Source organism: Mus caroli, chromosome 13 (assembly GCF_900094665.2).
Source record: "Mus caroli chromosome 13, CAROLI_EIJ_v1.1, whole genome shotgun sequence".
Classification (NCBI taxonomy): Eukaryota; Metazoa; Chordata; class Mammalia; order Rodentia; family Muridae; genus Mus; species Mus caroli.
In genome coordinates this window covers 106,836,581-106,854,196 of record NC_034582.1, presented here as the reverse complement: position 1 = coordinate 106,854,196, position 17,616 = coordinate 106,836,581, and the positions used below count along the sequence as shown (strand labels likewise).

The 17,616-nt window shown below is 46.1% G+C and overlaps 1 protein-coding gene across 1 annotated transcript in view; it reads left to right on the top strand.

Annotated features, from left to right (window-relative positions):
- Positions 1-7,399, top strand: part of Snx18 (sorting nexin 18) — a 27,329-nt gene extending 19,930 nt beyond the window's left edge. The window contains exon 3 of the mRNA XM_029468241.1: positions 3,981-7,399. Coding sequence (XP_029324101.1) covers positions 3,981-4,244 — 264 coding nt within the window. The 3' untranslated portion in view covers positions 4,245-7,399. The remainder of the gene's footprint in view (positions 1-3,980) is intronic.
- The last annotated feature ends 10,217 nt before the right edge of the window (positions 7,400-17,616 follow it).

Below are 17,616 nucleotides of genomic sequence, written 5' to 3'. Positions count from 1 at the left end.
TCTGAGTTCGAGGCCAGCCTGGTCTACAGAGTGAGTTCCAGGACAGTCAAGGCTACACAGAGAAACCCTGTCTCGAAAAACCAAAAAAAAAAAAAAAAAAAAGGAAAGTGTCACCCATAAACAAATAGTTTCCTTTATACATTCAGAGTACCTTTTGAATTACACGTTTGAAAGCGTCAGGGGCTGGAGGGGTGGCTCTTTGTGTAAGAGCTGAGCACGAGCTGAGCACCAGGATCTGAGTTTGGATCTCAGCATCTATTTCACAAAGCTGGGTACGGCTCCAGCTGATGGCGATCCCCACTATTCTGGGAAGAGAGGAGACAGCAAGGTCACTGCGCCTGCTAACTCTGGTCTTGCTCCAAGTTCAGTGAGATAATGTTATAAGGGAATAAGGTAGAGAATGATAAAATAGGACACCACACTCACATACATACTTGGTACCCATCCTCCCTCGACACACACGCACGTGTGCATGTACGTGTGAGCGCAGCACACACCACACCACACAAGCATGTGTAAGCACACCAGCAGCCTGCAGCCAGGAGGGAGAAGCATTGGCTGACCTGTAGGCAGCCAGGAGGGAGAAGCATTGGCTGACCTGTAGGCAGGACAGGCTCCCCTCTGCCCACCTTCCCTGCTTGCCTGTTGAGGCACTCGCTCCTTTTCTGCTGAGTCAGGGTATTTGCTCTGAAACCAGGTACACATTCAGACCCCACCTCTTAACGGGGTTACCTGGGTGACTCTCAGGTTCACATAGGGAGCAGCTTTCTATTTCCCTTGTTCAAGCAGGAGTAGTAATATCTGCTGTAAGCTGTAGCAAGGGCAGGAGCAGTGTGCATGGTGCCTAGCCTATACCAGGGCTGTTTTTGACAATGATCCCTTAATTTATCTCCTTCCTATATCCCCACTACCCTTATCACAACACATGGCATCTTGCTGACCCTTTGAGCAACCGTAGTGAAGCTAGCCTGTGGAGCGTTTTCTGTCATGACATACTTGTGGTACCTTTGGGAAGGCACATCTGGCTCCCATTCATAATTCTGAGCTTTGTAGTATTGTGTCACTGAGTCTGGCTGGTGCGCCAGTCCTGAGTGTGCTTGCCTGCCACATGGTCCCCTGGTGAGCTCACAGAGGGTTGGGACTAGAGTACACGTGTTAGATTTTTACCTTTCCGCAGAGTCAACGTGTTAAACACGTTAGGCTTGCCATCAGTATTCCTTAACTGCGTTAAGGCCATTACATGGGTTGTAAAAATAACCGCTCTGTACCGTTTACCTAATAGAGTCACAGGTGGAAGAACAATCAGTCCTGAATTTTTTTCTTGGCCCCTTGAACAAACACTCACACTTGGAAGCCTTGGCACTTCTGTCTGTTCAGAGTTCCTTATCCCTTAGCTTAGAGGACATTCACCCGCTCCTGGGCCATGTTTCACTCCTGAGCTCTCTTGTCTGCTGGGAGCCAGAACACCGCAGTGAGACAAATGCTATATACTGCACGGGCACCTGAGCAGGGCGTGCACTGTGCAGCCATGGGAAGCGCACATGGCTCTATGGTCAGTGGTAGAGCTCATCTCTTGTGTTTGCATCCTGGACTATGGCTTCCAGAAGCACACAGTCAAATCACAAAGGCCTCCCCTCTTCCCTCCATGTCATTTTAAAACGTGGATTTTTTTTTTTTTTTTTTTTTTTTTTTTTTTTTTTTTTTTTGGTTTTTCTTTTTTTTTTTCTCTAGAGTGTTGCCTCTCTGAGTTCCCGGTCTTTTCATTTTTTATATCTGTACATACATGGGAAGCCTGCACAAACGTAATAGNAGCGCACATGGCTCTATGGTCAGTGGTAGAGCTCATCTCTTGTGTTTGCATCCTGGACTATGGCTTCCAGAAGCACACAGTCAAATCACAAAGGCGTCCCCTCTTCCCTCCATGTCATTTTAAAACATGGATTTTTTTTTTTTTTTTTTTTTTTTATCTTTGGGAGTCTTTTGAGACTTTTTTTTTTTTCTCTAGAGTGTTGCCTCTCTGAGTTCCCGGTCTTTTCATTTTTTATATCTGTACATACATGGGAAGCCTGCACAAACGTAATAGAGACACTCACTATTACAAAAATGCATGTGGCTGGGAGGGGTCTTTTTACCATGAAGCAGGCAGGGCCAGGCACGGTGCACATCTTTAATTCCGCTTTAATTCCACACTCAGGAGGTAGAGGCAGACCTTTCTCTGTGGGTTTCCTCTCTCCCTTCCCCCAGTCTACAAAGGGAGTTCCAGGCCAGCTAGGAGTTCACAGTAAGACCCTGTCTCAAAAAACCACAAGCAACGATACAGAGCAGGCACATGCTAAAACTTCACTGATGCTGTCAGGCTAGGAGAAAGGTTGAAGGTGTCATACTTCCTTAGCCGAGCAGGGGTAAGGGGCAGCCTTGAAACCATGTGTTGCCTCAGGGGGATCCTTGCCGCCTCTCTGCCTAGCAAAGCATCTTTCTCAGTGGCAGGGTGGAATGATGCCCGCACGGATGTCTGCCCCTGCTGGGCTGTGCCCTGCTGCTCTGGGACTCTGCCCATCTCAGTGAAAGATCTCATTTAGAAAGAGCTCATGAAAAATGTGTGGTATGTACGTTCCTCCACAGACATGCATTTCTCTTGGTAAAATCTGCTGTTGGCGGGTTTTCACTTCCACTCTGGATAGTGTGAAGCAGGGCGGGGCCACCCCGGGAGCGCAGTGGTAGAAGAGTGTGGCATGTGTGAGGTGAGCCTGCATTTTCTACAAAAAATACTAACATAGCATTTTGAAAAGCACACTGTTTATTTAGCCTTAGTTGAATACTGGTTTGCTCTGTTAATTTTCAGATTTGAGGGTAGTTAGAGACAAGGTGAGCTCCGGGTCAAAGCAAGCTCATAACTGAATAGGTGTCTCCTCGGCATCGCACTCACAGACTGCTGGGTCACCCTCCTGGCTTCCACGTTCTCTAGTCTCTGCCTTTTAGATTGCTTAAGTTGTGTGAGTTCTAGATGCCTTTGACATCTCCATTCTAAAACTGCTGAAATGTGCTCAGACCACGTGAGCGTCAACATTGTTCAGCCCTGAAGCCAGTAGGATACTTTCACGTCCTGCCTCCTCTGCCTTCCGTGTGGCATGTGCTTAGAGGGAGAGTCACCTCTTGTGTGGCCCCTGCCAAAATGACCGATCCCACCCCCCCACCCCCCCGCCCAGCAGTACTAGATAAGAAGCTGTGGTACCGTTGGTGACCCTCTGAAGCAGTCATTAGAGCAAACTTAAAACCCACTGCCCCTGTACCTCTAATCATTCAAGATGCAAGTGTCCCAGTTGTGGTCTCCCAGAAGAAGATGCTGCCAGACTAGGCATCCGTCACCCCCTGCTGTCAGGCACATCATGTAGGCACGGGCTCTGGGTAAACCTGGCATGGATTCGGGTGCCCTGACATCTTCATTGTACACTGGCAACACGACCCAGACACCCTCCCCTCCCGCACCCTCGTTTGATTTCCAGCTTGAGTTGGTATTGACAGGCTTCAGAGATGGCTCTGACCTTATACAGTAGCACTGTAGTGACATTTCTTTTCCTCAGGAAAGAGGATCCAGCCTTTATAAGGTATTACAGTGATTCTCTTAATATGCACGGGTATAATAGTCTTAAGCACTGTGAAAACGAAAAGTATGGCTTTGGGGTTTATCTTTAGGTCAGATTTTTGTACCTTTTTGTGAAGTACAGAGGCTTGGTCAGTATGGAACATTGGTTGGAGCGCTGGTCAGCCTGCTTTATAAATTGGTATTTACAGTCACCATTTTGAATTCCAAAGGCTGCTGAAAAAGTTTAGACAAGTACTGACGGTACCCAAGTTCCTGTTACTTAGCTATATCATTGGGATGTGTGCATGAGTGTGTGTGTATGTGTGTGTGTGTGTGTGTATGTGTGTGTATGTATGTGTGTGTGTGTGTGTGTATGTATTTTAATTAATTGTTGTCTTTGACCACAGGAGCTCTTACCAAAGTAAAGGAGAGTAGGCGACATGTGGAAGAAGGGAAGATGGAGGTCCAAAAAGCCGACGGCATTCAAGACCGCTGTAACACTATTTCCTTCGCCACGTTGGCCGAGATCCATCACTTCCATCAAATTAGAGTAAGAGACTTTAAATCACAGATGCAACATTTTTTACAACAACAAATAATATTTTTCCAGAAAGTGACCCAGAAGTTGGAAGAGGCGCTTCACAAATACGACAGCGTCTAATGACTGCACATGGGACCGCGCTCTTGTTTTCAGTTGAACGATAATTTCCACAGCAGAACAAAACCTGCCTTCTCAGAGCTGTTGCCAACTCTAGGTGGTACAAGGACGGCTTTGTGTTCAGCCGAAACCGGCTGGATATATAATTATGTAGGAAAGAAGCAGTTAATATGGCTATGTAGCAGAAGCAGTACCACACTTTGTAACTAAATTATACTATGTATGCCTACACTACCATTGTAACTTTTGGATAATGATTATACTATTTGCCTTATTGCTTTTTGAAGTATGGGTATATTAGTGTATACTTTGTAGACCTCAAAACCCATGAAGAGTCTCAAAGAAGCTGGCTGGATAAAAGCCTGCTGTGGATGCCTTTTTAGTCTCATAGATCGAGATTACCTAAATTCAACCTATTCTCTGTTTACAAACTCCAACCGGAGCAGCTATGCGACTTTGTGCCTTTAGACCGCTTGTTTTCCTTTCTGTCCCACCTGGGTTTGAACCCCCAACGTTTCTGATGGAAAGAGCAAAAGGCGGGCGTGTTGGTGACAAGCCGATGAAAAGCTCCCATTTCTGGGGGTGGTGGGAGAACCAGTGGCCATCACTTTGCACAGGAAGCATCGCCTGGTAAGATGCTGGCAGTTACAGAGGCAGGAGACGCTTCTGCCATCTCTGGATGTAAAGTCTCGTAGGGGAGAAGGCAGTGTGCCATATTCCCTTACATCTGTAGTACACGGCCTCGACTCAAGGGTCGCACGGACTAGGCCTGAGGATTTCAGCAGTGCCCTGAGCACGTGGAGAAGAGGAATCCGATCGGGGATAAAGTACAGAAACAGTGGGTGACAACGCACTCCATCTTAGTTTGGGGGAGGGTCTCCTGTCTTCCTTTTTTTTTTTTTCGTTTTTCTTTTATAGCTTGAAATTTTCTTTTAATGTTCAGCTTTTTGTTTTGATTTCAAATGGATCTACACTGTTAACTGAATGAGACTCCACTGTGATTCACTCGTTTACTTAATCAAAAAAAAAAAAATTCAGGGATGTCTGTAAATTTCAGTGTTGTACGCAATGAGAAGTGCTGTTGGTTGATTTAAGGAGGGACCAGAAATAATTTCTACTATTCCAGTACTGAAAGAAAAAAAAAAATACTGATTTATACTGTTTTTAAAAACTAAGTATTGATAAAGCCCCCCTCAGAACATTTAACCTTAAAATTATTTTGAATATCGCCTTTTATTATTAGAAGGGAACTGCAAATGACTGACAAATACCAAAAAGATTTACAAGCAGGCTTCATCTAAAAAGCACAAAGAGGTTCTGGTGTGAAATGCCCAAATCTCAACTGTTTTTTTGTAGTTGCTGAGCTAAATAATGTGATTCTTGAGTTTACAGATGTAAGCGCTGTCAGTGAAGGCCAAGGTCCCTGCATCTGCTGTCCCTGTGAACTATACTTCCACCACCCCGGAAACCCTGGTCCTGACATGGTAACATGGGGGTACAGAGGCCAGGCTAGGAGGGGGTGAGCCACAGTCAAGGGTCAGCTTGCAGAAAGGCCAAGCAAGGAAAGGCGAGTGGGATAATAGTGGGATAATTACTTCACAGCACATTCACTCTCTACGAAGAAATCACACATGGGTTGACATTTTGAGAACGGATTATGATCATTTTGACCTCTGGTCAAATCCTTGTGCTTCAGAACTCTGAGGCTCTGTGGCGCTGTCTTTACTACAGGCACGTGGGACTGCCGCCAAAAGCCATGCTCTCATAAAAAGCAACTTCCTCTCTTGGATTGCAAAGTACAGCGAGATAAAGAAAGCGCATATATATTTAAAAATTATTAATTTTATTCCAGAATTTTGGAGGTTCCAATGATAGCATTTAAGTTTGAATTGGTATTGAAGAAGCAAGCTCTCTACGTTTCAGATGATTTGAACGTCCCATTTATTTGCCTCTTTGTTTTGATGGTGGTTTGATTTTTTTTTTCTTTTAATAAAATTACTAAACTTGTGCAATAGTAGCAAGGACATTACCTGAGGTGTCTTGTCTGATTGTGCTTTAGCCAGGGTGGACATAGCTTAAATCATAAACTAAAGATTAAAGTAAAGAGAAGTGTAAAGCTGATGCTGCCTCCTCCTGAGATAACGTTTGTCCTCCCTAACCGCGTAGCATCATCTCACCGACTCGTGGGACTTGACGTGAATTCTGTGGGTTACTGCACCAGGCTTGCTAGTGTCCATTTTCATCCAAGATCCTTACTCTCCAACGTTCTTGGTCCTAGTGAAGCATTTCAGTATCTAAGCATACTGCAATGCTAATACCCAAGAGAAAAGCCATTACGGACGTGTATGCTGGTCACACGGTCAGTGTGGCACCGCTTTATTTGTTACTGTTGTTTTATTTTGTTGTTTCTGTTTTTTAAATAAACTATCACACCCTCCAAGCCATCGCTTGTCTTTATGTCTAGAACTTGTAATTTTGGTATGGAGTTATGTATACCACGAGGGTGGGAGGGTGGCCCTGATGAGCCTGGTCTTAACTATTTTAATTGCAGGCAGGGAGTTATGGGCAGTAGCCATGGTGCAGTGAGACTGGTTTGACAGTCATGCATAGTTTTCTAGGTGGTTGTATCTGAAGGCACAGTCACACCCCGAATGGAGGAACACATTGGAAAGTGAAGCATCAATCAGAGTCCTTTGGCTTGAACAGTGCAGGAGTGAGTTTCCCAGGCTTCTCTGGTCCACTGGCTTGCACTTACTGCTAACAATACAGCAGACTCTCCAATGCTGGGTTTTAACTGTTGTACATTGTGTGGCTGTTCTCATAATTAAGAACCTGAAAGAAGTTCCAGTTTGTCAAATCGAACATGTAACATTTGTATGTAAACCTTCCCATGTCAGTATCTACTAAGTTCCTCCACCTAGACATTTCCTCCCTTGGGAGCTTGATTCATTCTCTCAGAATCAAACACTGTCTGAGCCTTTCATGGCCTGGGCATTGTCTGCTTCTTCTCGTTTCAGCGTTGTCTTTGGTTAACAGGGCATTGTTTATTTTTAGATGAGAAATGTTGACGATTGTTTACTTCCTTCAGAATGTTATGAGTAGTGCGGATCAGACGGATTTATCTTTCCAAAAATAAACAACGGTTGCTTCATCCTGGGCTTCAGTAGGGTGATGTGTTTTCTTCTTTCACCAAGGAAGCGTTCTCTAACATGAGACACAAAGAGCTGAAAGACAGTAGTCGGCTTTCAGCTGAACTGGCCACTTGTATCGTCCGTGCAACGCTGAATGTCAAGCCATACACCATTCAGGTGGTCTTACTCGGTATTTATGTCAGTAAACTCAGATCTTTGAGATGATAGTTACCTTGGATCCAACCCCAAACACCCAGTAGGTGTTGAAGTAAAATCCTTACAAACTGTCTGCAATGGGTATGAGAAAGGGCCAAACTCAAATCTGCTGAACCCAAGAAACAACTTGCAAGGGACCTGGACCATCCCACAAGGGCCACAGTCCCTGGGGATTCCCTTTGTTCCCTTTGGAGTTTTGTGAGGTGATCCCTGTGCAATTCTGCCTTCCCGCTCTACCTCAGCCCCGCTAGCCTTCCTTTCTCAAAGGACCTGCATGGGAAGACAGGAAGTGGTTGGCCCCTCTCACCAGGAACTGCATCCTGTGGTCCACACAGCCTCTGAGGAGGAGTCTGTCCATTCCCATTTCTGTGTGTGTTAAAGCCCCCGTGAGGTCTTCTGTCTTTTCCCAGAGATCACACAAACTAAGGGGTGCCACTGCTGACGCTCATTCTGGAATCTGGCTGAAGCCTCTTAATCTTACCTGGTTTGATTGGGTGACATATGGCCGCTTTTGGACATTCTCTAAGACCCCTGACGCTGGGTGTATGGGAACCCTAGCATTCTTTGGCTGTGGCATAAAGGTGCAGAAGACACATCTAAAATTTGCTTTGCCCCTTTTTCTGCTGGGAGTACGAGCGTGTGTGGAGCAGCTTTGTCTTAATGGGAAGAAGTGATTGAAGTCCTGACAGACTGGGAAGCTTGTCAGAGCTTATTGATGCTACCTAGCTCCCTCCCCATCCCAGTAACTTGTGACGTAAGAATGACCATGGTTGAGTGTGGGTAAGGTGTTTGATCCCAGATGGTCAGAGTGTAGCTCTGACAAATGCTACTGGTCACACATGGGAGCAACGGATTGTTCTCCAGTGTCAATGTTCTGGTTACTGTGAGCACAGGAGGCTGCTGCTGCTGTGCCAATGCTCTGGACAGGAACCCAGGAAAACTCCCACAATGGAAGCCTTCTGGCCCTACCCCAGGCCTCTGAGGTGGAGGGAAGTCAATCAGGATTGGTTTGTGGCCACAGCCCTGGAGGCCACAAGTTCGCACAAGGCCCTGGTCCCTTAATGTCCCTAAACCATCATTCTTGTGGTAGCCCTAGAGCTCTCAAACGTGATAGTGGCTGTCTTGTCTTAGTCCATCCTTAAACTGGTAAAGTATTTGAGTCATGGAGTGAGGGCAAGACTGATTGTCCTCATGAAGTTACGTTCAAGGGGGCTTGAAACACTCAAGAGAGTGTTCTATTGCCTTGTGACTTTGTTAGCCCATTGAGGAATGGACTCTGAGGCTGAAGTCATATTTTCCCTGCACTTCCCGTTTTCATACACTCCAGGAAATTACTCTCAGTCCCTCAGAGTTTGCTGGGTTGGCAGGCCTCTCTGCAAGCTGAGCCAGCACATCAGAAGAATGACGCTTTGGAGCCAGAGGCCTGGGTCCACCCCAAGCTGCTTCATACCCCGTATGACCTCAGGCAGTTGGCTGACCCATCTTTGTCTTGTGTTATGCGGTAGACCTCCTTAGAGTTTATGACACTGGGGACCTATTGATGCAGACCACCATGGAAAGTCCTTAGCCATTTTACAATTGTCTTCTCTAACAGATATTAGAAGCGATCATCGATTCCAGAATCAGGTAATGAGTGTCACACGACCTAGAGCTGCGAGCGTATGTGAATAACCTGCAGCCTATAAGGGCTTCGTGTGCCCAGCTGTGAATGTGACTCAGAACAAAACAGTGTTTGCTCAAGACATTGAGTTATTTTCATAACTCACTTGGACAATCCTTCATCTGGGGCTTCGTAGGTGGCAACCATGTGCCGCGATGTCTGATGGCTCTGCACTCCTGGGCTTTTCTGATCTAGCTCTCTTATTTTTTAATAGGATATAGTGACTCCTCGACAAAGACAGGGAAACAGTTGAATGGCAAGTGAGCCCTGAGCTCAAGGATGGGAAGAGAGGGTAAAGCAAAGGTCCCTAATTATAGGGGACAAAGTGACAGGAAAGATTTGGAAAATGAGAACATGGTGGCAACAGTGCCACAGAAAAATGAAGGAATCCCCAGTAGGGTCCCAAGCAGGCGTGAGGTTCCTGCTCGCTCCTGCCTTTCTTCTGCCCTGTGTAGACAGGCACAGGACCAAACCTTCCTCCAGCATCCCACTCCCCAGAGCCCAGCCCAGCCTCCTGAATCCTGCAAACCTGACTCCTATCACTCTCAGATGCGCTGAATGGATGATGGGGCTTGGGATTCCAGCTCAGGCTTCATCCTTTGGTACCACTCCCAATCCCTGAGCTTTCTAAGAGCTGAGTGCCAGTGTTTTTAGGAAATTGTTCTATAGCTCTAGGCAAAAAGAAAGAGCGGAAGACAACTCAGAATTCTGCTTTGGTTTGCCGGATTACTAGTGGCCCCGTTGTCTTGCTCTTCTCCCTCTTACAGAATGAAGTTGAAACCCAGAGGAGCTGCCTGCTCAGCATCAGTACCTGGCTCTGACCCCATCGAGACGCAGGCATTTGGATGGTCAGTGCCTTCTCTCTGGGAAGCTGAGTTCTTGGTGCCTTGGAGTCACTTTGGAGGCCAGATAATTTATTTGTTCTACTTTTGTTTAACCCAACTGTTTTAGAAAATAGCCTTTTCCTTGAAATGGTTCCCCTGGGAACAAAAATATTAAAAAAAAAAATTGAAGTGCAGTCAAGGATTTGGCAAAGCAGGTTCAACCGAAAACTGACATTGCCTCTGAGTGCTTGTTATCAAAATGTTTTAAATAATTTTTTTCTATCACCTGATCCATCTGGGAATTCTCTTCCAAGCTAGCTGGAGTGGTTAGGTGCCAATGTGCAGCCTAAGGCTGTGTGATCGTAACTTCATAGTCTGCATAAATCACAAGGCTGTCAGGAAAGTAAGAGCTGGGATTCCAGGTAAATGGAGCGTCCTGTGAGATGTTAGTGGCTGTTAGTCCAGAATCCATGGGAAGTTTGACCTTTTTAGATGCTGATGTTGACATCACATGATGCACTTCCATAGTATCTAACGTACCAAAACCTGTGTGGCCGTCCCTTTAAAACAGCAGAATGATGGCTCGCGTCTGTAATCCCAGGATTCAAGAGCCAGAAGCTGGGGGATTGCTAAATTCTAAGCTAGCTTGTTCTACATAGCACCATAGGGCCTACATACTGAACTCTCAAATAAATAAGAAATCTATATGTGAGTTTAGAATTTCCAAAGAAAATCCAATGAAATAAGAGACAGCAGTATCCCACATGCTGTTCCAATGAATAAAACAAATGCTTGTGTGTGTGTGGATTATTTCATACGTACCCCGAGACTGGTAACAAGGTTATGCTGTTTGCTTTGGGGGCTGAAGATTTGGGGCAAAGAGAGGGTGGCTGTTCATCAAATACTCTGTTGGAGCTTTTGTGGACGAATGGTTAACTCTGTTTGGAACTTCAAACAAACAGAGCTGGAGATAAAATTTGAAATTAACCAAGGGACCAGCAAAATTTAAGAGGGATGTCAGAGAGGTGGATGGAGCCACAGCCCAATGCCTTTGGGACCTTGAAACGAATCTATTCACTGTGTTACCCCTTGTTGAGACCCACTACATTTGGAATAACTGGACCATGGACTGTAAGGACAAGTGTGACCAGGCCATGGACTCTTGTTTTATGTACTGTGAGCAATCCATTTGTCTTTCTGATCAAGATCCCTCCTGGCTCCTGATCTGTGAATCCTTGTGAATCTAAGGCTCTCTTCTCAGTGCCTGGCCCCCTCTCTGCATTCTTATTACTGTTTTGATGACATTTAGCAAAGAGTTACCTGTGGATCCAGGGACAGAGCTTCTTTCTCTTACCATTTATATGTGGAGTCTACTATGGGCATGATTCTCCATTCTGCCATCACAACCATGCTTTATCTACAGGACTCTCCTCAATTTGGTGAGCAAGGAAGATAGAAAATAACAGATCTAGAAAGAGGCAGCGCTGGAATGTGACTACAGGTCCCTGACCCCACAACCCCAAAGCGTTCTAAATCTCTTGTTACCTAGGCAATCCTATGCAAGGTGGCGGGGGGGGGGGGGGGGGGGGGAGTCGTGCTGTTGTTGTCTGTTTCTTCCCTGTCCCTGTCTTCTACTTCCCCAAGATCCCAGCTGTACGAAGAGCCAGCAAATGCAGACACAGGCAGCCTTAATCATGGAAAACCCGCGAGTGTGACTCCCCAGGTTGGTGAATGATACTAAATGGCACTTTAAGAAACAAATGAAATGGAGACATTTGAGCCCTGTGCACCAGCCCTGCCAGCACACACAGTCGCCTTCCTGTGAGGGCCATCGTTCACAAAGACAGGCCTCTGTTCAGCTTCCAGGAGAATGGTGGGCCGGCTGGCTGCAGAGCGAGCGGCCACAGAGACGCTTTGTGCAGCAGGGCACTGCCTCTGTGCACCAGCCTGCCGATGCAGATTTGTGGCCCTGCAGAGTGACAGATCCCTCCCCACCCCCCAACCCCCACACATCACACCCTTTTGAGCCATTCATGAATGGCTAGCTGTTGGGTTTTGACTGTCAAGTCCTCCACTGCTAAGTTGCTGCTGTGCAGAACAGGGGAAAGGGCTTTGGGAATCAGGAGGAAGGGAAGCCTTTGAGTGGGGGGTCCAGAGAAACTCAGCATCATCAGAGCTGCTGGAGAGATACCCATTGTCTTAGTCAGGGTTTCTATTCCTGCACAAACATCATGACCAAGAAGCAAGTTGGGGAGGAAAGGGTTTATTCGGCTTACACTTCCATGCTGCTGTTCATCACCAAAGGAAGTCAGGACTGGAACTCAGACAGGTCAGGGAGCAGGAGCTGATGCAGAGGCCATGGAGGGATGTTCTTTACTGGCTTGCCTTCCCTGGCTTGCTCAGCCTGCTCTCTTATAGAACCCAAGACTACCAGCCCAGGGATGGTCCCACCCACAAGGGGCCTTTCCCCCTTGATCACTAATTGAGAAAATGCCTTACAGTTGGATCTCATGGAGGCATTTCCTCAACTGAAGCTCCTTTCTCTGTGATAACTCAGCTGTGTCAAGTTGACACAAAAATAGCCAGTACACCCATAATGCACCATGAAAAAGTCACTTGCCATGCTGTTTCCTTTACTTACTATAAACACCTCCAGTGAAGCAGACTTCAGACCAGCATGCTCTCTGGTGAGTCTGAAGCCCTTTGGGACACCATCATTTCTTCAAGGACATATACCCCAGTGAACCACACACTGAAGTAAATTAGTTCCAAAAGCTCATGAAGGCATCTATCTACATGGTAGAGATGTCCTGGACATGAGGTGACGGCGTGCTTCCTTCATTCCACATAATTGGGGATACAGCAGTGATAAAACTCACCAGACTGTACATCCTAGAATACGGAGACCGGGAATAAGTTCATTAGTGAAAGAAATAGTAATATTTAGAAGAGAGCAAGTGTTCCAGGGAAAACATGAAGTGGGAAGAGATGGAGGATGAGCAGTGAGGGATGGTTTTTCCTATGAACTGGTCAGGACGGGACTTACGACTTGAAGGGTTTTAGAGAGAGCCGCATGGATAACCAAAGACAGAATGTTGCAGAGCATATAGAGCAGAAGCAAAGGTCCTGGGGCAGGAGCATGCCTAGCATGGTTGAAGGATAGCAGGGCACAGGGATCTGTATGGCTATATGAGGAAGGGTGGGTGAGGTGGAGTAGGTAGTCTTGCAGGGTTGAGTGGGAGATTAGCCTAGAGGAGGAGGAAAGGGCAGAGAGGGCCATAGCTGTCAGGGAATGCTGTGAATGTCTCTCAGTGAGATGGAGATCCTTGCAGAGTTCATTGGAAAAGGTTACAGTTTGCTTTGTGGGACCTGAACAATGGCCACTGAGCCTGTGAAGAAAGGCAGGGTGACCTACAGAAAGCTTTGCATCCTCTGATGTGGGCGTGACCTATACCAAGACTGGCAGAGGATGCTCAGGACAGGTGGGTTGAGACCCTAGGCCAGGACAGCGTGTCCCCAGGGTATAGGCCAGGACAGCATATCCCCAGGGTATGTGCCTGTGTCTTCTGAGCACCTATCACTGGCGACCGCCTGCTTTTGATTGTTGACGTATTTGTAGTCTGTTGACTGCCTTGTTGACTCAGTGAATTGTTGATTCACTATTGTTAGATAGGCTCTCCTATGTACTGCCTTCATAAGGTAGCTGGGAGGGTTATCCTATCTAAGTCCTAGGACCATTTCACTATCGCTACCATCTTCAGGTATAATACCCTGACCTAGAAAACTGCCTTCCAAGTCTCCGAGTGCCACATCTATTTTCAGTTTTTGCTTGAGTTTTCTGAGAACCTTGCCTCTGGGATCAATGGAGTCTGCCTACTTGTCATAGACGCCAAATTCGGTTATCCTTGGGATCTCTACTGCAGGTCTGTTCATTGACCCTGGAGACTTTGTAACGGCCTGGTCTTGAGTTAGCCAAATTGGACAGTCTGAGGATGCTCTTGGATTCCTTCCCACTGCCCAGGACAGTCAGTTTCCTAGCTTTCTGTAGCATGGGGCTTTAGCTGTTTGCTTGCCTACCAGGCTGCCACACCTCCAAACTGATATGTGAGGCTTCTTGTACCTCTCTTAGTACTTTTGGTTCTTGTTTTGTTTTGTTTTGTTTTTTTCTCTCCATTACTTATCTGCAAATGAGCTAGCAAAACCACAGATTCTTTTTCTTTTGGATATGGTCATTTTGGAACCAAGTTTAACAATAACATCACCCAAGGACCTTTAAAAATGGTATTCTGTTGGGCTGGAGAGATGGCTCAAGATGGTTAAGATGGCACACTGCTTGGTTTTGCAGAGGACCTAAGTTCATTTCCTAGCACCCACATCGGATGGCTCACAACTACCTGTAACTCCAGCTCCAGGAGGATCTGAAGTGTTCAGGCATGTACACGCATGTGCACAGGCACACATGCATATATACATAATTACAAATAGTAAAGGGCCTTTTAAAAAATAGTTGTGATGCCTAAACCAATCAAGGCTGTGTCTTGAGGGTGGGCTCAGGCTTCGGTGTGCTGCCAAAAGCTCCCAAATAATTCTGAATACAATGTCACTTTCCTCAAATAAATATGAGTAGAGCCAGGCTCCACAAACTATTTAGACTACAGCTCAGAAATTCTCTCAGGGTGAGGACGCATGGAGAGTCAGTCAGGGAAGAGATTAGAACAGTGGTTCTCAACTGTAGCAAGTAGTTTCTATTGATTTCTACTTTATGCTCTGGGTAGACCACATTACCATCCACAGCCTTAGTTCCCTTGGATCCTAGAATGAAACACACACACACACACACACACACACACACACACACACACACACACACACTTACTAACGTGCTCTTACCTTCATACCCAGCTCAACACCTCTAAATCAGCCCTCAGCTTAGTTGTGTTTCTAATTTCCTGCCTGCAACCCAAGGCCCAGTCTGGGAAGCAGCCTATGGCTACCCTCCCCAAGATCTTACATGGCTGCTGGCTCTCTTCTCCTCTGAAACATGGCGAAACCTCTCCTCCTTCGATCTATTAGCTTGCCTGCAGGAATCTGTAAGTCCTAGCTCTTCCGCCCAGTCATTGGCCACTAGCATCTTCACTGATTGATCAAAAACCAATTGGGGAACAGGACCTTCATTGGTCACATGCAGATTCCCTATCAAAGCGTCAGAACGAACCCCTACCTCAGCTTCCCTCATGCTGCGACCCTTTCATTCAGTTCCTCGTGTTGCGGTGACCTCTAGGTATAAGTGTATCTCCTTGCTCCTTCATAGCTGTAAGTTTGTTACTGTTATGAGTTAGAATGTAAATAAGCACTGCCGGGTATCTGATACGCAACCCTCAAAGAGGAACGACCCACAAATTGGGAACCACTGGATTAGAAGAAGAGAAACACTCATTATATAAACTTAAATCTTTGTTCCATCACCAGGACCCAAGGCCTGGAGCGCACTGTGAGTTAATGTGGTCTAGTCTATAATCTGTTTTGAGTAGCACGATCTTGTATTACAGTTTGTGTGCATGGGTTAAAGGTGGTGATTTGCTAACTGTGAATGATTTCAATGCATCATGAAATGTTTCTCATTCTTTAATGCATACGAGAAGTGCCCTCAGCCCACCTGGGAAGCGCGGACTGGGGAGAGTAGACAGGGCCAGGAAGACAGAGATTTCTAGAAGTTGGATCTTTTTTTTTTTTTTTTTTCAGGACTCAAGACATTGGAAAAGTCTGTTAGCTGCCCCACAATGGGAGGATCTGTGTGTCTCCTATTACAAAGGTGGAGGACTAAGGGTCGGGAAGTTAATTATGTACAGGTCCTTCGTGCAGTTTTGTAGAATTTCCTGGTCTCCTTGTCTCCTGGTCTCCCCACCCATCTCACCACACTAGACCTCATGCCAGCTGGCCTTTTGTAAGCCGTTTTCTCTGTTGTTCTGCCCTCCCAAGTCCTCTTTGTCTGGATAGATCCTGCTCCTGCTTTTGGAGTGGGTTCGGGCATTACCTCCCATTGGCAGCTCTCCCTGTCCTGTCTTCCTAGCCTTACTTGGTTAGGTGTCCCTCCCCTTGGATATTTGTCATACTTCATATAATCTCTTCCCTACTTCCCCCCTCTCCTTTATTTTGCTTCTTTGCTCTTTATTTTCTAGTGTTTAACGGGTTGCCTGGCATATTGATTTATGGAAGTGGGTAATGACCTTTTTCACCAATAGGTTTTAATTGCTACATAGTTCCAAGCAGAGTGACTTAAAAGCTCAGTGGCCATCTTCCTCTCCCTCCCTTCTGGTTCAAATTGGTTGGCAAGAAACATCACCCCCCTCTCTTGGGCAAAGTACACAGTCCTTAGCATCCATTTTCACAGCACAGTGTTTTACCAGGCTCCTTCAGATGGGTGTTCCAAGCATGTGACTCAGATGTGACTTAAGTATACTGGAGGCTCACTCCTCACTCTGGTGGTATTGTGGCTGGTGGTACCTGTAAGAGATAAGGCCTATCAGAAGATGTGTATCATCTCTGAAAATGCATACTGTCGTTCTAGGGAGCATCTGGTTTTCATGATAGCAGTTGTTAGGAAAAGAAAGAGCCTGGCTCTAACTCTTTCTCTGACTGTTTATCTCACATGTGATCTCCTCTACACACGTACCTGCCATTGTGACGCCTGTTATCAGCAGTCCTTCCCAGGCAGCTGAACAGATGGGGTGGTCTAAACTTGAACATTCATTCTCTAAATGCTGCTTCCTTATAAAACACCTAGCTCCAAGTCTTTGTTAGAATGATAGAAAATCACAGTTGGTTGTGGTGGTGGTGACAGAGGATGCTTCAGTGCACTCCGTTACTCAGCACATTAGTTGCCTGCTGTTGCTATAACAAACCATCACAAACTCAATCCCGTAAACTATCAGAAATGCACTGCTTTATCATTCTGGATTTCACAAACCCCAAACAGACGGCATGGAGGTCAAGGTGTCAACAGGATTGCTCTTTTCTTTGGAGACTACAAAAAAAGGAGGCTCTTTTCCTGTCTTTTCTAGAGTCATGATGATGACTTCATTTCCTGGCTCCAGGTCTCTTTCATCTTGACAGTTCACACTGACTGAGTCTCTCCTATATTGAATCACTCTGGCATGACCCCTCTGTCATGCTTGTTCCCATTTAGAAGGCCCTTGAGACTACCCGGGGCCCAACAGGTAAATCTCGGAGACTCTTACTTAGTAAGGTAACCTTTATGGAATATGCAGCCTCTGTTGCCTCTTGCCATGAATGTAACAGAGTTACAGATTCTCAGATTTAAGATGTAAACATCTTCGGAGGCAGCTTTATTCAGTTTACCATATCATCTATCTTTGAATGTTTGTATGATGATCTCTGTACAATAAATTAACTAGACATGAACTTGCAGAATCGTAGAAGATGTGCACAGTTCATTTGCCTTCATGGTGGTCTAGAGTTCTGTCACCCATACAAGCAAGTCCCAGGCCTGTCACCCTCCAGCCTGAACATTTTAGTGCATTGAC